Source organism: Denticeps clupeoides, chromosome 3 (genome assembly GCF_900700375.1).
Source record: "Denticeps clupeoides chromosome 3, fDenClu1.1, whole genome shotgun sequence".
Lineage (NCBI taxonomy): Eukaryota > Metazoa > Chordata > Actinopteri > Clupeiformes > Denticipitidae > Denticeps > Denticeps clupeoides.
In genome coordinates, this window is record NC_041709.1 from 1,633,034 (window position 1) to 1,661,033 (window position 28,000).

General features: G+C 46.3%; 1 protein-coding gene and 1 long non-coding RNA gene across 7 annotated transcripts; one reads left to right on the top strand and one right to left on the bottom strand.

The window, feature by feature from the left end:
• Positions 1-2,329: 2,329 nt before the first annotated feature.
• LOC114786745 (uncharacterized) lies at positions 2,330-26,933 on the bottom strand. Its single transcript, XR_003749243.1, has 3 exons — positions 26,767-26,933; positions 17,741-17,882; positions 2,330-2,467 (listed from the first exon to the last, which is right to left on the bottom strand). It is a non-coding gene; the product is annotated as an uncharacterized LOC114786745 (long non-coding RNA).
• On the top strand, positions 5,327-27,993 carry plppr1 (phospholipid phosphatase related 1). Of its 6 annotated transcripts, XR_003749242.1 has the most exons (10): positions 5,327-5,482; positions 11,529-11,610; positions 19,664-19,852; positions 21,488-21,620; positions 24,403-24,653; positions 24,958-25,134; positions 25,726-25,857; positions 27,249-27,288; positions 27,499-27,545; positions 27,739-27,993. XR_003749242.1 is itself a non-coding variant. In XM_028974147.1 (9 exons), the coding sequence occupies exons 2-8, from the start codon at positions 11,551-11,553 to the stop codon at positions 27,279-27,281; spliced, it is 975 nt and encodes a 324-aa protein (XP_028829980.1). In that variant the 5' UTR covers positions 5,327-5,482; positions 11,529-11,550; the 3' UTR covers positions 27,282-27,288; positions 27,499-27,993. The 6 variants fall into 6 exon arrangements, 4 of the variants coding, with proteins under 4 accessions (XP_028829980.1, XP_028829979.1, XP_028829977.1 ...); XR_003749241.1 differs by having other exon boundaries at positions 27,249-27,545; XM_028974147.1 differs by having other exon boundaries at positions 27,499-27,993.
• Positions 27,994-28,000: the final 7 nt, after the last annotated feature.

Consider the following 28,000-nt stretch of genomic DNA (forward strand, 5'->3'; position numbering starts at 1 on the left):
TACATGCACAAGGAATCTCACTTATCTCTGCAGAGGCCATTAAACGTTCTAGATTTAGCAGCAATTAAAAGCCCGATCAGCCACGGCGTTAAGCAGGCCGCTAATGCCGGCACCGTACACGCCGCGCAGCGTCGGCTTTCCCAATACAATCAAAAGCCCATCTGTTGATTACGCCAGCGCACACAACGCGGTGTAATTACCTCGACCGTCTCATTAAGCTCAGTCAACAAGTGCAAAAAGCCCCTCCACCTGAAAACCAAGAGCCCCTCCCCATAAAAAAAAACCCATAATCGCTTCACACCGGGATCCGTGACGACATTGAGGCGTAAACAGAACCAAATCCTGGCATCACACACCAGGTAACTCATATGCACGCGTGCCCGCATGCAAGCAGGCGCGGTGATGCAGGAAGCGGGGTGTGAGTGTGTGCTCGCGACGAAGCAGCTCCAGCCGGCTCACGTGTGCCGGGCTCTTCTTTATCCTGAGCCTGCCGTCTTGGTGTTGCATCCGTTTTGATGTTACCATGGCTACCTCCTCAGCCGGGGCTATTTATAGCCGCTGGTGGCGTTCACTACAGGCAGATATGCGCGCAGGGAAGACAGGCTACTTGAGCCAAAATGGGGGCCAAAATGGAGATTATGGCAAAGCATGGATAAGTCGGCCTTTTGCTGTTTTCTTTTTGTAGGCCATATTTCAGTGTTGCTGTGATATGAAAGTCTTTGTCAGAAGATGCCTGTATAATCCGGCCTGGAATGTCAGTGCAAATGTCTAAAAAAAAACTTTATTGCTGACAAATAAATGAAATACAATTTGGATTGATATGGGACTATTACCTTGAATGTGGGCCTTCGTTGTCCTGATCTGAGATGACAGATGATTGTTCACATGCTGTTCTGCTCTTGAAAAACAGGACTGTTCCTTTTTCCCCTTCCTTTCGCGCGGTCCCTCAGAGAGACTGTAGACTGGGAAAGGAAGCTTCATTTCAGACCCCCAGTGTTCCATTCGTTTTATTTATTGCAAGGTCAGTTCTTTCCATGACCCCTTTTTATTTCACTTGTGCACACACAAATGCACAAACGCACACACACACACACACACACACACGCATGAATTTGCGTGAGAACACTCTGAGAAATACGTTGTCCTCCATTATCATCCGAAAACTGCACCCATTTTAGATTTCAACACATGAAGCTTTATGACAAGATTTAAAAAAAAAAAAAAAAGAGGGAAATGCGCTTGAAAACGATCCTGTTGTCATGCTTGGGCTCCCTCTCACGGGTCTCATTTGCAAAATATTGCCTCAGCCACATTGATTTAGCGCTGGGGCCCGAGATACCTATGCCCATGCCTGCTTGCATCGCCATGGCAACCCCCTCGCTGAAAGGACCGCCAAGTTCCACCCGGCAGAAACTGAATATCTGAATCAATACGTGCAGCGTACAGACAGACTGGCTACAGTCTCCCACCGTATTTCCAAGTCCATTAGACGGCGCTGCACATATACGTCTACGGTGACTGCCGCCTGGACTCTGTCGTCTGGAGCTGTCAACGTGCGTAAAATGGGTCGTAAATTGGAAGCCTTCCTGCTTAAGAATTAGACTCAGCAAATTTGCTCAGTTTAAGATAGACTTGCTGTGTTTTAGGGGTTACCATGCTGCCCCCCACCACTCCCAGAAATATTGATTTGGTGACCCCCAATGTCAACTCAATCTTTGTTTTCTTTGTTTACTTATTTTTCAATTGAGGGGCTTTGTCTTGGTGCGATATACATGTAACATTAATAATAAACTAGTTGAAATCAACACATTTATTCACAAAAAAATGGAAAAATACAGTAAACAATCCAAAAATGGCACTTTAATTTAGAAGCAGCAAAAATAGGACAAAAGAAGGTTTGGGTTCACAGGAGCGCTTATCCAAGTTTTCCTTTTTGATGAGATTATTCTTCAGGGAAGAGAGTTGGATTTTAAATTCAGCGAATAATGGAGCTTTCACGGAAATGCAAAGAAATGGATCTGTATAATTGAATTATTAATGTTATTTTACTGCTCTATCTGTCGTGTTGCGCGCGTCCCCCGCCCCGTAACTCCCATGTTTCTGTAGCGAATCAGAATCTGGCAGCAACGAATACACAGCATAAGGTCTTTTAGAAGCCCATTTCTCTGACAGAAACTGAGCTCAGTGAGCTACTGCATGACTGGTGGCTGCTGCTGCTCTCGCTGGCTCAGAGACCTAAAAAGCCAGCGCCCATTAATTATTAACCATCCACATCCCCTCGGTGTGGACTGCACCGAACCTCACATGTAGCTCTTGTGCCCCTGCAGGGAAAGGAATAATTTTGCTTATTGAGGGAGACATGACATTTGTTGTGTATGACCGCTGCTTTTATTCCTCTGGGGAAGTCCTGAACTGTGTTTTTCCCGCTTTCTTGCTGCTTAGCAACAGATGGGCCTTGCTTGGCTTTCTGAAAAAAAAAAAAATCTTTTAATTTTATATAAAAGATTCAATTCATGGATGCATGGATGGAACAGAACGGGGCACCACGAGACTGCTTATGAACAAGGCAACCGTGGTGCTGCATGCAACGCGGGCTAAATGTCACGATAACTCTCTATGAAAAGTCACACAGTTTATTAAAAGTGACTCGGGTTTCTCCTCATGAGTCCCAAGCTCGGGGGGGGCAGTGATGGTGCTGCAAAGCAAGAGACCAGCAAGTGAGCAACAAAGATTTCCGTATTTGGTGACATATTTGCTTCAGCCACGTGCCATTATCCCAACAGAAAAAGCAAAAAAATGAGTTATTTTGTCCCCTACTGAGGACATTTCTCGGGCGCATGTATAGAATAGAAATATTTAAGCATGTACAGTAGTTAACGATGAAGTCCACCCAAGTCTAATCCATCACCCTCAGCGTGCCTTCTACATATATAAATGTCGATTATCAGCATCACAACGGCTACCTGGCAGTAAACGCCATACACGTTGCTACTGCTAGAACTGATGAAACCTCATCACAAGTGTCAAAATAAAAGGGTCTTTTTTTCCCCATTTATCGATCGTTGTACATCAAATCATCATCTGCTGGTTGATAATAAAATGCCACAAAGTTTCTGAAATTCCTCTTTATCGGGCCAATCATGGCTCTTTCATTTTGACTGATAAATGTCTTGCCACATGTTCCTCAGGAGGACGGTAAAAATTCTGCCCAGACCCGCCAGCCCAGATTACTGTGACACAGATGTGTGATATTAAATATTCTGTGTCGAAAAACTGGGTTTTTCTTTACCGTATTTTAATTTGTAGAAAGTTATATTTTTGTCGGGAGCTTAGCTTTGCTTCATTACGCATTCTGTTTCTGATGTCCCACGACTGGGGGAATGTCCTGGTTTTGTACTGGGAATTTTCCAGTGGGACTAAACCTCAAGTGGTGAATTAATTTTGAAAGTAAAATGGTACTTTACATGGTTGCACTTCAGATCTCTAAGTAGATGCTGTCCTCAAAATGTCGAAAACGGATCTTTAAGAGAACAGAGTTTGGCTCCTAGCGGCGTTACACAGGCATGAAGCTCACTTTCTGCTGCAGAAACGTTTTTAACGTGGTTCCAAATATCGTTTCATCCCAATGCAACTTTGCAGTTAAAAGTTTTTTTTTTTTTTGTCAATGCAGAAACCATTCGTCCATTTCAAGATGAATGCCTCACATGCCGAGAACTTGCTTCATCCTCCAAGAGCAAATTCACCCATGCTGGCTGTTTGAAATATTTAACAGGCCTGCATCAGGCCAAGCAACCACTTTTAATGCGACTCCTTTCCTGCCGTGGCACAGTTTCGATACAATAGAGAACCTTGTAAAGTTCAACCTGCATGGTGTGAGCATCCAGCACACTGCCGAATCGAACTCCATCTAAGCCCATTATATTCCGTGCCCTCTCACCTCTAGTGACATTTCTAGGGGACATCACTCTCATTTCCGCTTCATTGACGTTTCTTGCCGTTTCCATTTATTAGTGTGAATATTTCTTGCTATTATAACGTTTCACTGAGTTCACTGATTAGCATACAAATGCTGTCATTTTAATTACCTCAGAAATTAAAAGTGAATTACATTTACATTCTGCATTTAGTTGGTCTGATTTGGATTAAATGTTGCTCAAGAAGGATGCTCGTCTCAGACTGAGCCAAGAAAATAAGGTCATGCTGACGCAAGTGACGATATCTTAATAAAGATCAAACAATCTACTTTTTGCTGGGAGGATCAGGAAAAACGAAGCGCGTCCTTCATTAACTTGGTTAATTATTAACACGAATCGAGACACGGAATATGGTCGACTGCACCCGCATGACAACGTGCCTTAAAATTTGGGCAGGATTGCTCGGGGCTTGGCACTTGTCACCTTATCTCAGCGCAAAGGGGCGTGGAACCCGGCACCCGTTCCAAAGGCGCACCCTATAAATCATCGTACCTGGGATGATTCATTTCATTGTGGGGAAGATTAAAAGAATCAAATGCAAGTGCAGTGTTCACGGACACGACTCCCGGGCAGAATTCAGCCACGTGAAGCGTGAACGTTAAAAAAAAACATCGTATAGAACCTCGGAGCGGTTCCAACAGGAAGAACATTCTGGCTGCGGCCTGAGCTGCTGGGCGAGGCCATCTGCTTCGTGGCATGTGTTCCTTCTCGCTGGCTCGACCGTGGTCTGGCCCTCAAAGACTCCTCCACCCCCCTCTGGGGGTTATAACGCAGCTGATGCAAACGGATCCTACGTACAGGTGAACACGACTGCTCGGAGCGAAGAGATCCAACTATTACTGCTCCAGCAGCAGCTTCAGCAAGGACGTCCAGTGGGAAACACACACTCGCCTATGAACCAGAAGACCCAGGTTCAAACCCCACTTTATACCACTGTGTCCCTGAGCAGGACACTTAACCCTGAGTGTCTCCAGGGGGGGGACTGTCCCTGTAACTACTGATTGTAAGGTAAATGCTGTAAAATGGTGGCTGTTTTTCAATGCCTGGTCGTTGACGGTTGTGATCGTACCGGGAGGCGACATTTGGAGATGTTTTGTCGCATGCATGTGATGCTGGAGGATGTGCGGACACCGACGGATTGGCCACAAGTCCCTTTAAGCGGGGAAGGAGAGGCTCTCGGTCTTTGCAAGGCGGTGGCCGACGACCCCGGGGTCTCTTCTCGAGTGGATCGTGCGCGCCTGTTGGCTGAAGCCCCGCCCCCTCGCCACGCAGCGCGCCGCCGGAGCCCCGCCCCCTCGCCACGCAGCGCGCCGCCGGAGCCCCGCCCCCTGGCCACGCAGCGCGCCGCCGGAGCCCCGCCCCCTGGCCACGCAGCGCGCCGCCGGAGCCCCGCGTTTCCTCCACTCGCAGGATCTCCAGCGCCGGGGCGGGATGGAGTAGCGCGGACGCCCCCAGTCCGGAGTTGATCGCTCGCACCGGATGGACCGGCCCTTTCCCGGCGTCGCTGGGTGAGCCGAGCGGGACGCGGCGGAGGGTGGACAGGGGGGACAGGGGGGACGGGGAGGAAGGTGGGGGCGAGCGTGTTACTTGTGACCGCCTATTGTCTGTTGCTTCCTGCGTTCCGAGGCGCCGAACTTTCATCGTAATGCGCGCCGATCTCTGGGGATCCGAGATGAAAATGGACCCTGGTGCTCCGTGGACGCGTCTGTAGTGGAATATGACCACTTGACTGTGACACCTGCCTCCACGTCCCCACCCGCCCCGCGTTTCATCTTCATCTTCTCCTTCCTCCTCCTCTCCTCGTCTTTTTTTTTTTACTATTGATCAAGTCCACGTCGCGTCTCCACGGGTTCCTCCTCGCCGCTTATCTCCTCCCCCGCCGCGATGATGTCGGCCACACGATCCCGCGGGATTCCGTCACCCCCACGCCCGCCCACGGACTCGGGGAGGATCAACTTCGGCCGCGATCTTTGTCTTTTGGACGGCGTCGGCGCCGCGTTTCCCACGGTGGAGCGTCACGCGTGTTTTTCGCCGCGACGTGGTCGCCCGGCTGTGATGCAACGTGGCCTGCGTGGGCCTGCATGCACTTCAATACCGATGTGCTGCATTTAAAAAAAAAGAATATATATATATATATATAATGTTAACTTCTACATTGCAAATGTGATTAATTTACCGGTCGGGTGGCGACCGTCACCCCCACGTGTTATTCGTGGACGTGTTTATACTGTGCAGGACGGGGTTAAAACTTTAAATTCGGGAAATAACGTGCAGGTAATGGAGGTTTGTCCTGTCGCCGTGTCACGTTGCCAGCACGTCTACCAGTGCAATGCGACATCAGCGAACAAGCAGGCCCACGGGTCCAGTGTCTGGAGGCTGTTTATCCGCAGCGTTGCACAGTGAGAGCCAGTCACCGGCTGCATTTCTCACCAGGGCCGTATTTCGCCTGACTGTGGCCATTCACACGTTCCTGCTGCGGAAGTGAACACGGAGACCCGCGGTTTCGCCCCGTGTGGGAAAGTGTCTTTCATGCCGAGTCCTGTTGGGGCGGCCTTAGCCCCTCGAACCCCTTCAAGGTGAACCCCCTTCTAATTCCTCAAGGCTCCTGTCAGTCGAGACGATGATCGGCCGGAACGTGAAGCGCGTAACGGATGAGTTACGGATACGATGGGCGCCTGCTGACTCTCCTTGGACGTTTTTGTCCGTGCCGCTTTGCATCCCCTCAGGAAGTCTCGTTGCGTGTTTGTCACGGTGTGGATTTGCAGCTCTGACTCACGAAGTCGGAACTTCCGGAGTGCAGCAGTCGTGGTGAAAGTGGGTCATGACTCTCAGTGCGCTGGCGGCACGCGCCAGGCTTCACGGCGGCCTGCCCGCCTCTCAAGAAAATCAATAGCGTCTTGTTTCCTGCCGGCGGCCGCTTTCATTCCGCGTGACGGGCCCTATCGGTGGCAAACACTCTCCAGCCCAAATTAATTCCATCAAGCGCATTAGGGTCCTGTGATTCGCTGCAGATAAACCTTCCACCGCCGCTGCTGTCGCTCTGAGAATGGGCAGAAGGTCCATTTGGCCCGTTAATGCCCCTCCTGGCGGGTATTTCGTTACGCTGATGGCCATCGGGGAAGGGGGGTTGGACGTCCCGATGACCGATACGCCCGATACGCCCGTTCCCCGGGGATCAGCATCATGGTGGAGCCGATAGATCTTCCTCGGAGAACGCCGGAGAGAAGATGTTGGGCAGAGATTTGCCGTCTGACGACTTTTAGCTTTCCGTTTTATGCGTAACTGGATATGGCTTTGATATCAGTAAACTGACCGGTCAGTCAGGTCCCACCCGCTTGTATAGAGGAGGTCGCGGCATCTTAATATTTCCCTCCTTTAGAGTCCGATACTGAAAAATAAGTCTGCAAAATATTTTTCCATGTTTACTGAGATAATTTTCAGTACATTCAAAAACTTTGCAAATGTCCCACTTGTGGTACTAATAAAGGATCATCTTATCTTATATTATATTATTTAGACACAAGTGGGAAATTTGTAAATGGCAGAAAGTGGACAGTAGAAGATAAGAGCAGCAAAATAAATAGAAAAAATAACTATGCTAAAAGTTGAGTATCAAAAGTACACTGTAAAAATAATCTGTAAAACTGAACATACAAATACGTAGGAATGTATTGAAAATATAAATGTATATATGTCTATGTGTAAACTTAGATAACGGATGGGCTGGGGAAAGGCATTTATATACAGTGAAGCTTTACTTTACTTTACTTTACTTTACTTTATTTAGCAAACGCTTTTATCCGAAGCGACTTATAAGAGGACACCAGCAATTCTCGTTCTAAGAGCCCTGATAAGGCCGAACCTGTCAGAAAAAGAACGTACTTGGAAATGAAGTAGTACATGAAGAATTAAAAAAAAAAAATTGTGATTGTGTGTGCGCACCTGGGTGTGTAAATGTGTTGGACTCGTCTGAAATACTTTTTGAACAAGTGGGATTTCAACTGCTTCTTAAAGGTGGTCGTAGTCTCGGCTAGTCGAGTGGAGCAGGACAAGTTGGAGAACCGAGTCGATTGGGATCGGAGACCCGTGAAGCTATATACAAGTAACCAGTAAGATATTCGCCACAAAATAAACACACAATACAGAGGCCTAACAAAGGGAGGGAGGCATTATGGCACAACGTACAATCACACGTGGTGGTAGTAGCCTAGTGGTTAAGACGCTCGCCTGTGAACCAGAAGACCCAGGTTCAAATCCCGCTTACTACCATTGTGTCCCTGAGCAAGACACTTAACCCTAATTTGCTCCAGGGGGGGGACTGTCCCTGTAACTACTGATTGTAAGTCACTCTGGATAAGGGCGCCTGATAAATGCTGTAAATGTAAATGTAATGCACACGTGCAGCGAATTCTATATGGCAAACCAGGCGGAGCCAGTAGGCAGGAAGCTCCTCCCACTACAGCAACCTAAAAGAGACAGAAACACACAAAGGTGGAAACATAAGGCCTGACGACACCGGGACGTAACAGTATGTCTTGAATCTGACTGCTGTCTGAAGGAAGGACCTTCTGAATCTCTCCTTCCCACAACATGGGACAGTGGTGGCCTAGCGGTTAAGGAAGCAGCCCAGTAATCAGAAGGTTGCCGGTTCGAATCCCGATCCGCTGAGGTCCCACTGAGCAAAGCACCGTCCCCACACACTGCTCCCCGGGCGCCTGTCATGGCTGCCCACTGCTCACTCAGGGTGATGGGTTAAATGCAGAAGACAAATTTCACTGTGTGCACCGTGTGCTGTGCTGCTGTGTATCACATGTGACAATCACTTCACTTTCACTTTCAGTGAGTGGATGTAGGATCCTTATACTCACTGCTGTCAGGGTCTCCTGCATGGGGAGGGAGATGTTACTCCGTCCAGAGGGCATCCTAGAACAGAGCTGGCCCCCAGGATCAGCCTGTTCGGCCTCCTCCTGTCCCCCACACCGTAAAACATGGCTGGTGCCTCCGCAGAGTCCAGTCCAGTTTATTGTTCAGAGGGGTATTGAGATCCCACTGTGCTTAATTCAATTCATACATATACATACAAGGTACAGTAACCTTTCATTTAGAATTTTCTAAGAAAGGAAGCTCTGTGGTTTCTTCAGCCATGTTTCTCGCTGCCTGTGGTGTGCTGTTTAAGTGTAATTGGGGGAATAAAATGCGCGCCTTCTAAGTTCAGACCTGAGGTGTGGGGCTGGTTGTCTGGTTGACGAATGTGATCGCCAGCGTTCTTCTGAAGAGGTGGCTGTGAAATCGAGCCGAGTGCGCAGATGTGGACCAATTATGACGAGACAAAAAACCCCCACCAAGTTGGCATATCGCCTGCTACAAATCTCTGCTGCAAGGGGACTGAAACTGTCCATTAACCAAATATGGAGTTAATGTTAAGTAAGAGTTATGGGTGACGTGGCATCACACACCCAAGGTTGTGAGTTGGAACCCTCGGCTCGGACCTCGGGTTTGCATTCTCTCCCCGTGTGTCTTCTGCGGACTCGGTGAATTGGTGATTTCGTTTGTAGATTCACATCATTCAGATTCACATAATTCCACAAAATGTTAGTTTTACATTGTAAACAGAACAAGAAGAGCTTGTAATCTGTTTAGGTACATTACAGGCCAAAAGTCTGGTTACCTTCTCATTCCTGTTTTCTTTATTTTCATGACCATTTACGTTGGTAGATTCTCACTGAAGGCATCAAAACTATGAATGAACACATGTGGAGTTCTGTACTTAACAAAAAGTGGAGACCTGACCTCCACAGTCACCGGACCTGAACCCAATCCAGATGGTTTGGGGTGATCTGGACCAACAAGTGCTAAACACCTCTGGGAACTCCTTCAAGACTGTTGGAGAAGCATTTCAGGTGACGACCTCTTGAAGCTCATCGAGAGAATGCCAAGAGTGTGCAAAGCAGTAATCAGAGCAAAGAAACTAGAATATAAAACATATTTTCACTTATTTCACCTTTTTTTGTTAAGTACAGAACTCCACATGTGTTCATTCATAGTTTTGACGCCTTCAGTGAGAATCTACCAACGTAAATGGTCATGAAAAGAAAGGGGCTGGACGGGTCAGGAAGATAGGGGGAATAGGTCAGAAACAAGAGCAGGATACACATTAGGATAGAGGAGGGGGGTAAAAAATCCCCAGATTGTACCCCAATGGGGAGTACATTGTGGGAACCACCTCAACAGCATAAGCACACAACATGTAAAGTAAAAGTCAATTGCCACAGGGGAGGGGAAAAAGGGCGGTGGATGAACATAAACGAGAAGTCCACGCCGGGGGGAACGAAGCGGGCATGAGATGGGGGTTGAGTGCATAGCAGTGCGTGTGTGTGTGTGTGTGATTAAGTGTCCTTGGGATATTGCCAAGAATGAAAAATATTTCTTTTGAAAAAATTAATTGTGAAATGTTTCTGTTCTTCAACAAAATTGTAGGGTTTTCCATCATTGTATTTGTCATTAAAAATAAAAAAATATATATAATTTTTGTTGGTAATTCAAGACATTCGTGTCACGTATGATGCTGACTAATCTGCACTAGCAGACATTTTTGTCCTAAGAGACCTTCTTCCCCTTTTGCCACTATTAAAATACTGCAAAATACCCCAAAGCATTTCACTTATGAATCATGAGTGCTCAGCTAGAGTGGCCGTGCTGGTATTGTGCTCTGAACTCAGCCAGGAGGCATCATTAAACAGAACTGGGGGGACTTCCTGCTCCCACAAATCTGTAGCAGAACCACGGTTCAGGTCCGGTGGCTGTGTGTTGTTCGCTTGCTGAACCACACAGTAGGACGTACTGCTGAGTCATGATGATCACCACGGGAAACAGTACACACACACACACACACACACACACCTGCATGTATAAAAGCGCCCCGTTGCCTGGACCTGCGGGGTCTGTGGATCGTAGTAATAATGAGGTTTGCTGCAGAGTCTGCGCCTCCTGGACGTACGACAGTGAGTGATGGCTTGTCACTCCGGGGGAGATAATAGACCCGTGAATCACGGTCACCGCGGACAGCTTTACAAAATAAAATGGCTGTTTGGAAGACAATAGCGCACGTCGGCCTGGCTCATTGTGACGGGAGCGTCACAAGTTAGAAGCGCATCTATTTAGGGCCCGGCTCTGTGCACCCTCGCACGTTTCTTCCCCTGAACATCTTCTTGGAGTGACAGGCCTCGGAGAATGTCATCGTTTCAACCTTCACCATCCACTCAGACTGGGGAACCTGCTTTGAATGGAAAATGAGCCTGCGATGCCGTCCTCGAGCGCAAATGTAACCTTGTCCTGTGCGGGAATGAATTCTAATTTTCTGTGTGATGCCACCCGTTAACCTGCCCCACTGGTACCAGGCTGGCATGGCTAAGGACGTCATACAGCAGATGTGTCGAAGGGGTTCAAGTTGTTGCTTCCTCCTTTTGGGAAATGTTTGTCAGTGTCGTCTTGCCGAAGGCTGATAATTGAACACGATTGCTGCTGGACGTAATTGCCGTTGCTTGTGTCCCACAGATTAAGAAGAAGAGGTTGAGTCATGGCTTCAGACAACACACACCGCAGCTACTCGATTATCCCATGCTTCATCTTCATTGAGGTGAGTGAGGGGGTGGTGGACCTGGGACTTAAAATGATATCTTTTTATCTGCAAATTACTCTGTAAAGACACAGGAGGCTGATATGTCACAAGCCACGTCACGGAACTCTCTTGTAGGCAACAAGAGGTCGTCACCTGAAATGCTTCTCCAACAGTCTTGAAGGAGTTCCCAGAGGTGTTTAGCACTTGTTGGTCCAGATCACCCCAAACCATCTGGATTGGGTTCAGGTCCGGTGACTGTGGAGGTCAGGTCTCCACTTTTTGTTAAGTACAGAACTCCACATGTGTTCATTCATAGTTTTGATGCCTTCAGTGAGAATCTCCCGATGTAAATGGTCATGAAAATAAAGAAAACACATCAAATGAGAAGGTGCGTCCAAACTTTTGACCTGGACTGTACTTTATGCAGAGAACATGGAATGGCCTAGTAATTTTTAAAAATCACGATGAATAAGACTTCAGTAAAACAACTTGAGCAAAGTTAGCAGTGAGTTCTGTATTCGACAGATATTAATAGAACTTTGCTGGATTAACTTGACTCATTAAACAAAGACCTCGAAATCTCCACTTTCACAAAGTCATGTATGTCTGCGACACCTTTGCTCAGTAGGTTAATGCTTTCTGTTGTAGATTAAATAAACCATCCTGTCTGGCATAAGTGCATGATCTATATATGATATATTTTTTTCAGTATGAACTTTCAAACCTGAATTTACGTTACTCTCCACCAATTTCTCCATTGGTCACCTAATCTTGGGGCAGTGGTGGCATAGCGGTTAAGGAAGGTTGCCGGTTCGAATCCCGATCCGCCAAGGTGCCACTGAGCAAATCGCCTGTCATGGCTGCCCACTGCTCACTAAGGGTGATGGTTAAAAGCAGAGGACATGTTTCATTATGCCACTGTGTGCTGTGCTGCAGTGTTTCTTTTTTTTTTTCGTTTAATCTGAGTGTCCTGGTGAAAGTGATTGTTTTTGTCATTGTGCTAAACAGCAGACAGTGCACACAACAAAATGCATTTAACCCAACACCTTAATGAGCGTTGGCAGTCGTGAAAGGCGCCGGGAACAGGACCTTGGTGGTTTGGGAGTAGAATTCGCATTAAGTCCACTCTCTTAACTGCCACCAAATCTATTTGAATCTGATATTGCCCACATTTTAAAAGCCATGACATTTATCCAACAATTTGGATAAAATTGCATTGGTATTAGACTCGCCGTGAAATTCAGTGCTGTTGTTCTGTCAAATTTGCGATCAAATCCTGAACTCATTTCTAGTTTTCACCTATATTTCTATGTTTTATCACATGGTTGTCAGTGTGTTGCTTTTCCATGGATTATCCTCCTTGGATTCAGTTTATTCATACGGGTCTCATGCAACGGGTGACGGAGGACTTTTTTTTCCTGACTGTGCTCATGGCACTTGCTTTGGTTTTAATTAAAGTTTCCGTCAAATCCCTTTTAATCGCTGGGAAATGTCTGTCGACACTTCAAAGCCCTTTCAGAGCAAAGAGTGCCACGCTTTGCATATCACATTGAGGATTCTGTCATTTTTCATTCCCTTGCCGAGAAACGTGGTGCCCACTGTAGCGTCGCTGATGTCGCAAATGCATGATGAGCGGAGCTGCTGAAATGCCTCTGTGACTTGCATGTCATTTTCAGTAAGGTGGAGCAAAAATTGTGCGCCAGAGGCTGATGGCTTTGAAGTTTCACTTTTTATGATCTAATATCAATATGTTGTCTACGATAACGAAGATGTCACCGTACTGCCGGTTCTGCAACCCTCTGCAATACAGGACAGTTCTCTATGATGACATGATGGGGTGGTAACAGCCTAGTGGGTTACACACTCCCCTATGAACCAGAAGACCACAAAGTCTAGGGCCCTATGAAATCCTTTTTATTTTTTCTTAAATTACAATGCGGAAATCATAGGGCTCTAAAAGTCACAGGTTCAAACCCTACTTACTACCATTGAGTTCCTCCAGGAGACTTTCCCTGTAGCTACTGATCGTAAGTTGCTCTGAATAGGGGTTTTTGATAAATGTCAAATGTCTTGAATGTACAGTCATACCAGTACAACATGCAGTGAAACACATCCTGTTTTTTGACTGTGCATACAGTTCTAAAATAAAATTAAATTAAAAATACGAAAATGATAGATCATGACAGATTTGTATTAGAAAACTACCTCAGAGAAAAAAATCTAACAAATTTGGTCATAAATCACTGCAATTTTTGTGGACAATATTAGATCCAATAATGCCATTGGGCAAAGAATAGTTTTTTCTGCAATAAGAACAACAGTTTCTTAATGTTCAACTTAATCTTTACATTATAAATGCAGTGGCCAACCAGTGGGGTTTGTTGTGTGCTCCTCGCATTTCATACATGGCTTCAGATAATGGAACGCTATAAAGGCTGCTGCTCAGTAGCATGCCACATCAGTTGTCGTCTCTGTCTGTCACGTAATGTTTAATTACGTTGCTACACGTGGCTAACGCAGCCAAATGCAGCCGATTCACGAGCCACAGGCTATAGAGAATTAGCTGCGAAATTGAGTTGTCAACCTCTCGTCAATAACAGTAAGTGTTGTGGAGGGTTCCTGAAATCATTCCTGAACTGCTGTTTTCTGGAGAGAACTGTGGGGGCAGCGGGGGCCAAGCGGTTAAGGGAGAGGCCCCGAAATCAGAAGGTTGCCGGTTCGAATCCCGTTCCGCCAAGGTGCCACTGAGGTGCCACTCGGCAAAGCACCGTCCCAACGCGCTGCTCCTGTCATGGCTGCACACTGCTCCGGTGTGATGGTTGATGGTTAAACGCAGAGGACACAATTCGTTGTGTCACCGGGTGCTGTGTTGCAGTGTTATCACAATGACAATCACTTCACTTTCACTTTCAAAGTAACCAGCCGGGATCAGGGGTGTAGCCGCGCGGTAGATGCATCTAGCAGCGGGTTCACTCGTGTTATTTTCATGCTGTTTGTTACAGCCAGTGGTCTGACTTTGCAAAAGCGGTTTCCAGGGGCTGTACGGTGACCGTACAATACAAATAGAGATTGATCTTGTCATTGCTGATGCATGCACCATCACGGTGTGTTAGCAATAGGACTGTGTGTGTGTGTGGTTCTCGAGTGACAGAGGGATGTCACAGCCGCTCTGCACACAGGGCTGTGATGGGGACACCAGGCTGTGCATTTACTTGGATTCAGTCCTGAAGAACAGCACTTACTTCCACGCTTCCATTTACTGCCCTTATGCCCCGTTATTATGATCGTTTTCAAGTCTAAAAACTACCGGATGGTATGGAAACTGGAGTGCTGTTGGCGCAAAATGATGACAAATTATCCAGCCCTTATCCAGAGCGACTTACAATCAGTAGTTACAGGGACAGTCCCCCCCTGGAGACACTCAGGGTTAAGTGTCTTGCTCAGGGACACGATGGTAGTAAGTTGGATTTGAACCTGGGTCTTCTGGTTCATAGGCGAGTGTGTTACCCACTCGGCTACTACATATCTTTAGAACTAATTCGCTACTCTCCAATTAATCCCACAATTTTTCCCACATCAACCTACAACAACAACAATATTTCTTATATAACCCAAAATCACATACAGGATGTCTCAATGGGCTTTGAGATGCTCCCTTCACTGGATCCCAGTTGCTGCCCGCATCAGATCCAGAATACTGACGTTAGCCTACAAAAGCCAAAAATGGTCCTACAAAAGCCAAAAAATCCCCCTTCTTCAGCACTACAATACAATTCCCACCATCCCGCAAGATCCCCACTATGTTTTGGCATCAAGGTGGTGGAACAAATGTCCAAAGAGCTGAGTCACTGAGCCTCCTCAAACCTCTTCCTGAAGTACTTAGATTAGCGATGGCAGCTTCTGTGCTCCTGCAGGGGGACCCCTGGGCTGCAGAGGGCGTGGTTCATGTTAAATTGTGTGTTATGGTGTGTACTGGAAGAATTGCCTAGCTGAGGGTTATTTTTGCCAATAAGGTGACATATGTGAGTGTCCTCCTCCTGGCTGTGCAGGAACTGGACCTTGTCCATCTTCCCACTGTGAGTTTCTTGTTTATTACGTATGTCGTACAGGATGAGTGTGTGTGTGTGTGTGTGTGTGCCTCATTAATCAGCACCTTACATCACTAAAGGCATGTTCTGTCTTTTTAGTTCTTTGTACTGTTCTTGTCAACTAAACATTTTATGAAAAATATTCGTCAACAAGCCTTAATGACACGATGGAAACGAGACGCAACGTAAACGCTGGCCATGTGACGAGACTAAATGCAGCTTACATAGACTGTCTGTAAAGACTAAAATGTCTTTTCATTTTCTTTGAGGAAAACAAGACGAGACGCAATTTCCTCTTGTTTAATCTATTCTACCAGGTACTCGTACTATATTGACTGGGTTAAATAGAATTGTATTACTAAAAAAGACTAAAATAAACTGAAACTTGACCAGACTAAAATGAACGTGGACGGGACTAAAACTAATAAAAACGACAGCTTGCAGCAAAGACTTGACAATGTTGGGCCCCACGTTGGGCGCTCATGTTTTTGTGGGGCAGTGGTGGCCTCCGTAATCAGAAGGCTGCCGGTTCAAATCCCGATCCACTGAGGTCCCACTGAGCAAAGCACCGTCCCCACACACTGCTCCCCGGACACCTGTCATGGTGTCCACTGCTCACTCAGGGTGATGGGGAAAATGCAGAGGACAAATTTCACTGTGTGCACCGTGTGTTGTGCTGCTGTGTCACAGTCACATGTGACGATCACTTCACTTCACTGTGACTAAGCTGCCAGTTTTTTGGGAAGAAACGGCCTCTCTCTGTTTGCACTACGCGACACGAGTCTTATTTGAACTTTTCACCAACTGCAGGCTCTCTGTAGCTGGAATAAACTGCCGCCATCTGTCAGAGCGGGGTACCTCCCGGCCTCCTGCATGAGCTGAGAGGCGGTTCTGAGACTTTCGTCTGTGCAGAATTCCCTGTAGCATGGAAGGCCTTGTCGGTAGACTGTTCGTGCGGTTTCCACCTTCCTTTCCCGCTTTTGGATGTGTGTGAGTGAGAAATACTTCTGTTTTCGTGGGTTTTTGTGTGAGCGGGAGCCACAGAAGTACAACGTTACCAGGTCATTCATCCCCAGAGCTGCTCAGACGTCTCACTCCACTGATGCAGAAGTCACTAACATTCAGAGCTGAGATTTTTCTGGGATCCACGGCCGTGTGAAGCAACGTCCATTGAACACTGCAGCGCCTATATCTTCATTATTGGGGTTATGGTACAGATGAATTTATCATGGGGACCGTAGCCTGTTTCCACAGGACCACGCTGACCCCTGCAGGCTGGCATGGGGACTGCATCTGAGCGCTAATGCCCAGGACGCCATGATTGGTGACGCCCTAATCGCAGACATGGCCTGTAGTTCTTTTTTGGTTTTATGGACTTGACTTTAATGGGGTTGTGTACCTTGAACCACCCCCTGGTGGATGAATGCGTTTGTAGCTCTTACACACTGCTCCCTGGGCACCTTTCATGGCTGCCCACTGCTCACTATGGGTGATGGGCCGAGACCACATTTCACTGGGTGCACTGGGTGTTGTGCTGTGGTGTCACATGTCACGGCTCTTTCAATGTCTACTGGAATTTTGCCGTTCTAAATTGTACAGAGCCTTTGAGGTGGACATAAATGATCCCTTAATGTTGCTATGATTTTATCCTCCTGCATGCACGCTCAATTTAGTGTTTCCAACAGAATCATCCTATTTCAGAGTCCAATTTCCTTTCTCATTAAAATGTCCTGTCTGTTTACTTTAACCCCCCCACCCCCTTTCCTCAAGTGAATCTTGGGGTGTTGTGCAATGTGTGTAAGGGGTGCGAGGGTAAGCACACAGCCTGGGGCTATTTGGCTGGGTATCAACAAGGGGCAAATTCAAAACACTACCATGTTCGGGTACAGCCGTTCTCCCATTTTTCCTTTTTAATGAGCCCTCTTATAAGACTGTAGCGCCCTCCACGATATCGCCTCGGATTTTCTGGCTCTTTGCATTTTAAAGCGCTCTCATGCTTGATGTAAATGTTCTCCAGACAGCTTGCCCCAGGGGGACGAGGGAAAGATTAGCGTACTCACATTGGCCGCACGTGAGCAGCACTGTATGGCTGATGCGTGGCTCATCTTCCGTCAGCTGGCCGTGCGGAGCAGCAAGCTGGACTTCTGAGGCCGCCTGGGACTGAAGCAGCTGCATGAGTGGAGAGTAGGGCTGGGCGGTGACCTACAAATGACATAATGAATGAGTTAATTAATCAGCCGGTCCTGATCATGGGCACACAGCGAAATGTGTCCTCTGCTTTTAACCCATCACCCTTGGCGAGCAGTGGGCAGGAGTGTGTGGGGGCAATTTTTTGGGCGAAAAAGCACGAGAATCTTGAGGTAGTGAGCAGTCCGTTTGGACATTTACATTTATCAGACGCCCTTATCCAGAGCGACTTACAATCAGTAGTTACAGAGACAGTCCCCCCCTGGAGACACTCAGGGTTAAGTGTCTTGCTCAGGGACACAATGGTAGTAAGTGGGATTTCAACCTGGGTCTTCTGGTTCATAGGCGAGTGTGTTACCCCACTAGGCTACCACCACCCTACGGACGGTACTTTGCTCAGTGGCACCTGATGTGGCACCTGACTGTTCGGGATTCGAACCGGGAACCTTCCATTTACAGGTTTTCACCCCTGCTCTGTCTTCTGGTTTTTTTATTAATTAATTAATTAATTAATTAATTATATATATATATATAGTCCCCTGCTGTCCAGCTTTGAAATTGTAAGTGGGTTCTTGACTAGAGGTTATTACTAGCACAATAAACGTTGAAGTTTGGTTTCATTTCAGTAGTATCTTTGTCAGTGAACACGAAACTAGTTTGGCGCTGCTGCTTCTTTTCTGCTGAGGGAGGCTTTCATGTCAGCTGATGCACAGGAAGCTCCTCTTGCTGAGTCTGTGAACAGCGGCCTACTAATTGGCTTCACTTTTCAGCCCTGAGGTGGAGAAGTGCTTCTTGTGCCCTGTCCCACTGCAAGGAGGGGACGCGTGGGCAGGGACACAGACGGAGGACAGACACCCAGAGGCTGTCCTTACTTAACTGATGTCCACCCAGCTCCCAGGGCCACTGTGGTTCATCTGAGGATCTTGTCCAAACACAGAATAAGAGTTACTCATGAGGGTCAGACCACCTTCACAGTTTAAGGCAGGAGTGTCAGTCACTGGTACGTACAGAGTTATTGGAGTTATGCAATGCAGCGCTTGAGTAAAAGTTATGCTTGTGGCTGCAGCTTTGGAGACGTTCATTAGCGCACCTCACAGAAAGCTTTACGTAACACGGTCAGCAGTGGGTTTTTTGGGTGGAAGTGGCTGTGAGGAGTGTTACGTCCCTGGACGTATTCTCCCACGTGTTCTGCGTGTCTGCTTGTGTTTTTGCGTCCTGTCTCTTTTAGGTTGACTTTGTGGGAGGAGTTGAAGCCTTCCAGCTCCACCTACCATCTGCCATTGGTCACCTCCACCTATATAAAGAGACTTGTGTTCGGGAGGTCTCCAGGGTCTGCTAGGCCCGCACTCTTTCGGGAGGTCCCCAGGGTCCACGGGGATCTCGCTCGTGTTTCTTGTTGCTTTGTGCGACAGACCCTTTGTTGTTAGCCAGTTAGCTGTTAGCCTGTTATGTGCCTTTTTTTGTTAAATTGTGCGTGTTTGAGTTGTCCCCGCTGGGCCGTCCCTTCCTTTAGGCTGTACTGATGTTGGTTAGCTGTCCTGAGTCCACTGTTTTATTGGACCTGTTAGCACCCTGTGAATAAAAGCACTGTTTGTATGCTTTGTTTGCCGGTGAGTGTGTAACAGTGGACGTCCTCTCCACACCCTTGTTGCGTTTCTGAGACCCCTAGACTTAGGAACGTGACCGGTGAGACAGAGTTTGGAAATCTGACGTAGGACGCCATGCTGCACTCGCTTTCTCCGTACGTGTGTGCCTTTTGTCATTCCTGTGCCCTGGTTGTGACTCTTTACTTCCAGCTGGTCATCATGGCCGGGACGGTGCTGTTGGCGTACTACTTCGAATGCACCGACACCTTCGGCATCCACATCCAGGGCTTCTTCTGCAACGACGCCGACCTGATGAAGCCGTACCCCGGAGCCGAGGAGAGCAGCTTCATTCCACCGCTCATCCTGTACTGCGTGGTGGCGGCAGCACCCACCGGCATTGTGAGTACTCCACCGACTGATCCTTTGCTGGTTGGTCAGTCTCCCGTATCCGTCATACGTGCAAACCGCCAGACCCAAAATGTAATTTCTCTTTGATCTTATTATATAACATTTTTATCAAGAAAAATTATTATTTATTTGAGTTTATATTATGTTGATGCAGTCTGTTATGTGAAAAAATGTTATCATAATGTGAGAGAATTTCCACAATTGTCCCACTTCAGCAGTGTATACCTCAGTGTCATTTTTTTGCGTGCTGTGGTGCTTGGGATTAAAATAGTTTGCAAGAATTTAGGAAAACATGTCTCTGAAGTGAGCTTCAGTGTCCACTAGAGGGCACTGTGCTCCTGCATCCTGCGGCTCATGGCTTCCCTTGTCCTGTGGTGAATTTGGCCATGAGGCGTCTGAACAAAATTAAATCTGGTGAATTTTTGGAATGTTGGGATTATTTCTCTCACAATTAATTGCTGTCACCTCTCAATTTCTATGAAATCTGGTGTAATGATGAATGAAGTACTGTACATCTAAATGTACAAGATAAATAAGTGAATGAACACTTATAAATGAACATTGCAAGGGTTGTAAGGGCTTGAACTTGATTATCGTCTCGGTCTGATGATCCGTTTGCTGAATAGCAGCGGGGAGAGGGGACAGAACATTTGTCGCTGCATGTAACGTGTTTTATAAATGCAATTAGCTTTTTCAGCGTTTAATTTCTATCATTTTACTCAGGCTCGCATGGTAAATGGGTGGTCAGGTGATGCATTTGGTTTAATAATGGAAGCTGAGCTTCTGGTGACTATGAAAGTTTGAGGTGTGGAAAAATGAAAACTGACATAAAAAATGACAATTAAAACATTTCAAAGTTAAAAGAGAATACGACCTCTTACATCTGGGCTTCTGAAACATGGTAGACCGGAAGGCTGGTAGGTTTTTAGCTTCCTTTCACTGGTCAGCTGAGTTACCGAGGAGCACGACATGTCCAGATCCTCAGTCAGAGAAAATACAACCTTGTCAGCACATTTACACAGAAATGCCATTAAAATGCATTTCCAGCAATTCCACAGCTCTGCACATTATTTAAAAGTGTTTGCAATTATTATCGGACAATTGCTGCTCTTCAATTCCTGGGGATATGGCCTACTTTATAATCTGGTTTGCTATGGTTTAATCCAGTTACCACTTCCTCATCAAAACTGGGCAAGGTTACAGCCACTGGCTGACTGCCGCGCCCGAGGGGGGAAAAGAGGAAACAACGAACTCCGAGGGGTTGAAAGAAAACGTAACCGTTTATTGCAGGGAGGGCACAAATAATCCACCTCGCCATGCGCTAAAAAGCGGGGGTCTTCTCAGTGGGCACTAGGCACCAGATACACGCCCTCAAGTGTTCCGCCTTGGCTGAGAAGTCACCGGAGGTCCTCGCGGCTATGCACGATCGTGCACATTAACTGGCACTTGACACAGACAATAAAATGCAGCACATACAAGTGTGGGGACACACAGGACAAGGGAAAAACTCTGGATTGGCGTTGGAGGTTAGCTCTGTAGACTCCTGCTCACACAGGGTTTTTTTATAGGGGAGGGGATCAGAGAAAAACTTTAAATGTTTCTCACTCTCTTTGTGTTCCTCTGTAGATTTTCACTGGTGAACTCTCCATGTACATCATGAAATCCACCAGAGAGACCCTGCTTGCCCAGGAGAAGACCATCGTGACAGGGGAGTGCTGCTACCTGAACCCACTCATCCGCCGGATCGTCAGGTTCATCGGTGGGTGGCGACCATGTTGCGTCACTTCAGTCAAGACAAAACTATCAGAAATTGTGGAAATTTTGTGGGTTGACCAACGATCATGCACGTCGTTAATGAAATGAGTCTCAAATGATCTACAGCAGGGGCGGGCAAACCACGGCCCGCGGGCCACATCCGGCCCAATGGATTTTTTAATTGTGCCGTAGTTTAGTACCGAATTGCCCATAATCATACCTGCATTAATTTGAGCTTTTCCTGTAATGCCTGCCGTTACACCAGGTGGCGCATTAGAGACAGATAGAGCTGAGTTTCGCCAGAACCCGACAAGTTTTTACACTGACTTGCGCGGTAAGTGAGCGGTCACGTATGGCAAGCAGTCAGGGCCAATAATCTTCAGGTTTATGATGCATTTTTATAGTTTGCAACAGAACGGTGTAAACGGCAGTTTTTAAGCCGCTTAATAATAAAATGCCGTCCGTGTGAATGTGCCATTTTGAACACTCCTTCAACTGAAGTGTCACATGTGATACACAGCAGCACAGCACACGGTGCACACTGTGAAATTTGTCCTCTGCATTTAACCCATCACCCTGAGTGAGCAGTGGGCGGCCATGACAGGCGCCCGGGAAGCAGTGTGTGGGGACGGTGTTTTGCTCAGTGGCACCTCAGTGGCACCTTGGCGGATCGGGATTCGAACCTGCAAACTTCTGATTGCGGGTCCGCTTCCTTTACCGCTAGGCCACCACTGGCCCAACTGAGCTTTTTACATGGTTGCACATTACCGAGGACGGTGTAAAAATGCCGTTTTCTTTGCGATCTAATGATCTTCACAACAAATAAAGTTGAACTGTAGGGACCCAATCAGGACCACAGAAAGTCAGACCACTCCAGTCAAGGCCAGATCTGCTACGCTGCCAATGATGCACCCAGCTTCTACAACACTCGGGTTTTTAAGTGATTGCCTGAACAAAGGGAAAAACTGAACAATCCAGCAATTGGTCAATATCATGAAAAGTTATCGTCTTAATGCTTTGACAACGTTCACTAGGTGCCACATGCTTATTATGTGATGGAAAGAGGCTGTATTTCACTCATGCATTTTCAATCCTTTGTACTACTTGATATAAAGAAACAGACCAAATCATTAAACTCACACACTTCAAATACACAAAATGCACATATCTCAATGCCATGGTGGTGGCAACAGGGCATGGATGAAGGATGCAAATGCATGACCTCACAGGACAGGATTTACTTACAATACATAATACAAGGACCAAACACAGCAATCCATGGCACAAGGTAGAACATACAATATTTTAGCATTGGCCTAAAATGCAAATAAACCAATCAACCCTGCTATAACCTGTTTTTTTTTTTTTTTACATAACATCAATACTAAAATATTAGGTGTGACCGATTAATTACACTTTTTTCCCCATGTTTATTAACAAGTTTAGCCAGTGCTCATTTTTTTCAGTGTACTAAAAATACTCGGCCTGCTGTTGGCGAGGCGAGGCGAGGCGTGGTGTGTGGGTTTTGTTTACAGCGAGAACGACTCTAATTCATACACTGGCCATAAACACCTGATTCTCTCTGGCATTGCCCCTTACTGACAGGAGAGTAAGTTTATTAAAACTCAATACAAATCAAATAAATGACAACACAACATTGTGCATGGAACAGAGGTGCAATTATATAAAGATCAGGGCTGGCTTTCCTGAAAGCATCTTACATTTTTTATTGAGTGTTTCTATTAAAGCATCATAACTTTATTATTATTTGGAAAAAGCTTGTAGATTATTGGGGGCTGTTGAGATTCATATACAGTTCTGGACGTAATGCACACAACCAATTGAACCTCACCTGTGATAACATAGCTGTCTTAAATTATAATGATTTAACTGCACATTTTTTTTATCGATTTACAGCCTTAATCTTTCCACATGCACATAAAAAATACACAATTAAGGGTAATCGATCGTAAATCACAACCCACCTCAGTCATCACATTTCACAACAGTAGACTATATCAGCATACATTTATGGCATTTACTAGACGCCCTTATCCAGAGCGACTTTACAATGAGTAGTTACAGGGACAGTAAGGGTGATGGTTTAAATGCAGAGGACAAATTTTACTGTGTGCACCGTGTGCTGTGTATCACATGTGAAAATCACTTCACTTTACATTCAAGTCAAGCATGCAGACAACGAAGACAGACAGCGCTAAAAATGAAATAGTGAAATGAATAATGAGCTGCAGTGTAAAAATGCTGCTGTACTAATGTGCTGTAACTGCTGTTTGGAACATACGTTCAGCAAGTCAGTTTGCAGTTTATCAGTCCTGTAGTTTGTGTGGAACACCATCTGAAATGAACGCAGTTTCTTGGCTTTAATTTATTCCACCATGACGCGCGACTCAGACAGCGACACGCCGTGGGATTCGCTGCCATCCTCTCTGCCGCTGACCAGAAAACACTTTCTTTCTTCTTTAGCCTGCAGGTTTGTCTCTGGTTTAATGCATTGTTCATGGGTGCACCTCAGACAAAGAGAGGTGTGGCGAGTCATAATACAACCCGGACCAGGTTTACAATTTCATGGCGCTATGGGCTGATAACATCTCGCCGGCTGTGGCCTAGATGACAGAAGCAGGAGGATTTGGACGTGGTTCTGATGTGTAAACTTGCATTAAAAAGACTGTGGGAAGGGTTAATAGATGATTTCGGATGAACGGTGCTGTAGGAATTGGGGTGGTTGGTGAGAAACGCTGAATCCTGGCATCTCTTCCCCACGGCAGGTGTGTTTGCCTTCGGCCTCTTTGCCACCGACATCTTTGTGAATGCTGGTCAGGTGGTCACCGGGAACTTGGCACCGTACTTCCTCAGCGTCTGCAAGCCAAATTACACTGGCAGCGAGTGCCGCTTCAACCACCAGTTCGTCTCCAACGGGAACATCTGCACAGGGAACCAGGTGGTGGTGGAGCGAGCCAGAAGGTCCTTCCCGTCCAAAGAGGCCTCCCTCAGCGTCTACTCTGCCGTCTATGTCACCGTGAGCCCCCTGTATTTACTGCCCCATCCATCAGCTCTAATCACGCCGTAGCAGCGGCGCCGTTGACTTCGTTCCACATACGTTGGCCGGCCATAAAAAGCATTTTTAATTTTCTACATGAGTCAGCGCGGCACAGAAATGCTCGAGTGCAGTTTTAACTTCTATCACCGCTGATCTCATAAAGCAATAAATTCAGTATTTATCCAATTTCCTCCCCCTGTGCTGAGATCAGACCTTCTCATTTGTGCCCAGGTACCACATCTCTCATTCCCGTTTTTATTCTGTGTTCCCTGCATCTTTTCAGATGTACATCACAAGCACCATCAAGACCAAAAGTAGTCGGCTGGCCAAGCCCGTGCTCTGCCTGGGGACCCTGTGTGCCGCCTTCCTGACCGGGCTGAATCGCGTCTCCGAATACCGCAACCACTGCTCTGATGTTGTAGCCGGCTTCATTTTAGGAAGCTCGGTGGCTCTGTTCTTGGTAAGAAGCCCGTTCTTACATGGTCATATTTTCATTATTCAATGTGGACTAGACAAATCTAGCAGTCTAGCATCTATTAGCCAAAGTCTAATTTCCATCTGTAGATACAGGACAGATGTTAAAAAATTCAGCATTTCCACAATAACCAGTTTACAATGAAAATCATAATTTGTACTCATATTTATACATAAAAAAGCAGACATGTTCAGACTGGTGTCATGATTTATTGCAGTGGAATAGTCTTCTTTTCCTCCGTGAAAAATTACAGCAATGGAAACATCCATAACACCAGAAATCCATATTTGTTCAACATATAACCCATCACTGTAAAATGGATTAAATGTAGATGCAAATTGTAAATTATTTAAACATTTACATAAAATTGAATGAAAGTGAAGACAGTCACTAAGAATTAGCATAACATAAAAAAAGTGTTAGGAGACAGAAGTGTGATTGTGAGAGTTAAGGCGGCCCGTTTGCAGCTGTTGGTGATAAATCAGGCCACGGTGGAGTTGCATTTTTTTCTGGACAGTTCTGCAAATCTGCATTCACGCCAGAGACCCCACTCAGCGTTTTCGGTGCCTGTTGTAGGGGATCTGTGTGGTGAATAACTTCAAAGGGGCGCACTCAGCAGCGACCAAGCAGAAGCCGGAGGATTATCGCGGCCTCCCCCTCATGACGTTCCCCCGCGTAGAGACCCACCTGGAGACCCTCAGTGCACAGGTAGTACCCCCCTCACCCCCAGCACATTTAGAGACAGTGCTATTGTATACATATTTAGCAGCTCAGAATGCTTCTGTGCATTAAAAAGTATTATAATGATGAAGTTGATTGAATAACTAGGGCTGAAACAACATCTTGGAATGCATAGATAGATAGATAGATAGATAGATTCATTGTACTGTAGTTGCTAAATGTGGGGGTGCATGAGTGGTATGGGCACCCTACAGTGTGCCTGGCGAATGTCCCCATAAACAGTGACACAAATCTGGATTCTGCATTGAAGAATAGCGTGTGAGTAGTTGGCAAATGTCTTTCTTTATTTGGACTGTCATTATGCAAGGTTTGCCAATCTTTAGCAACGTCAAAGATGTTGGGTCCTGCAAACTAAGTTGTAATGCAAAATCTATATTTCAGTAGTTCATTGTCAAAATAGACAAAGTTGAACTAGAAATAAGCATTGTGAAGATCTTGCTTCATAGCTTGCTCTTGCTCTCGCCAATGAACCCACAAAAATCACAGGTTCAAACACCCACCATTGTGTACCTGACAAAGACACTTAACCCTGAGTGTCTCCAGGGGGATGTCCCTGTAACTACTGATTGTAACTGAAGGGCGTCTGGTAAATGCAATAAATGTAAATTATGCCTTATCTGTGACTATTGTAGTGTATTACAGTCCAAGATTAGCTTGCTTAGATCCAGATCCCTCTGTGGTGCCGAAACAGACTCTTCCAGTTGTAGTTTCGACCATTTGAATGTTTAAAGGACTCAAGAAAATGAGTCCCGTAGCTCACTAGTGAGCATCCAGTAATCTGCCCCAACCCATGTTGGGATTTTCATCCAGGCTCCTGGTGGGCGGTCTGCAGCAGGTTGCCATTCATGTTTTAGACGAGCAGAGGGAAGCTCTCACCTTCAAACCGACAGATGTCCGGACAGATGAACTTTATCTGCGGGTACAGCAGGGAAATGCAGCGGCGCTCCTCCAAATAGATTCCGACATGTTGTTCGGCAGGGATAAAATATGCTCGGGTCCGTATCTATTGACAGCCGGCCAGGAAACGGCCCCGTGTGGCCGAGAGCGTGAGGTCCCCAAATTCCATGGCTGCCTGGCTGCCCCAGCATCAGGAAGCCTGCTGGAGGCAGGGGAAATCAGAGAGCCACCCGGCCGCAGCCTGGTGTCAAGAGCAGGGAGGCGAGCCAGATGGCCGATTCCCGAGGAACGAGACTAATCTTCCTATTGGCCTTCCGTACTTCCTCCGACAGAGATTCATGTCTGACATGCAATCTACGTGACGAAGGGAGGGCAGGGGCAGCGTGAAATTACAGGCTTTATGTATGTGTCTGGATGTCATCATCTCTCTTCACCCCCCCACACTTATTCTCTCTCCCCAGAACCACTCGGCGTCGATGACAGAGGTCACATGACTAAGGGGTCAGCACAGAGTCACTTTTGCATCACCTCAACACTTCTAGGCACAAAATGTTTTTTGTACTGTGTTACACTGTAAAAAAAAAAAAAAAAAAAAAGAAATTCAAAAAGGACAGTATTATGTTGTACCTAGTTAGAGGCAAATGTTTTGTACATTTTGTATGAGAGAGTGTGCTGTAGCTCACCCCTTGTGTTCGCTTCGACCAATTACAGTACATGCCAGGACCTAACGCCTTTCTTGTCATGTTTTACATCACAAGGTAAATTATATATATATATATGAACAGTCTATATAATGTCATCGCAATGTTGATGTTGTTCATGTGCTATCTGTACAGAAGATTTCCGTTTTCTCTCTGTTTCCTGTACAAAGAGTCATATTTTTTATTCATTTTTATGATTTTGTCTATCTCTGAAAAAAGTAAATGCCTGCTGTTCTTTTTTTTGTTCCAGGAATGTTTTGGTATTCCTATATTTGGTGTAAAGACAGATGCACAATGGATCGTGACACGTTGTTGTACTTACTATCCGCCTTTTTTGGCATTTTAAATCGCCCTTTACCAAGCATGAAGGTACCCAGAACTGTTATCAAGTCAATCTCAACTTGTATAATATTTCTTTTCTTATTGAAGTTGGCATTTCTTTTTAAAATGCAACATATATTTTCTTGAGTTGTCCGCAGAATAAATAGTCTGTAGCTGAGTTTAATAACTCG

What these genes read in the sequence shown, in the direction of transcription:
- plppr1 (XM_028974144.1), top strand. Translation starts at nt 11,551, where the DNA reads ATGGCTTCAGACAACACACACCGCAGCTACTCGATTATCCCATGCTTC. An exon ending in ACTCTGCCGTCTATGTCACC is followed by an intron (nt 24,654 to 24,957) that starts GTGAGCCCCCTG and finishes GCATCTTTTCAG; the next exon opens with ATGTACATCACAAGCACCAT. An exon ending in GCTCGGTGGCTCTGTTCTTG is followed by an intron (nt 25,135 to 25,725) that starts GTAAGAAGCCCG and finishes TGCCTGTTGTAG; the next exon opens with GGGATCTGTGTGGTGAATAA.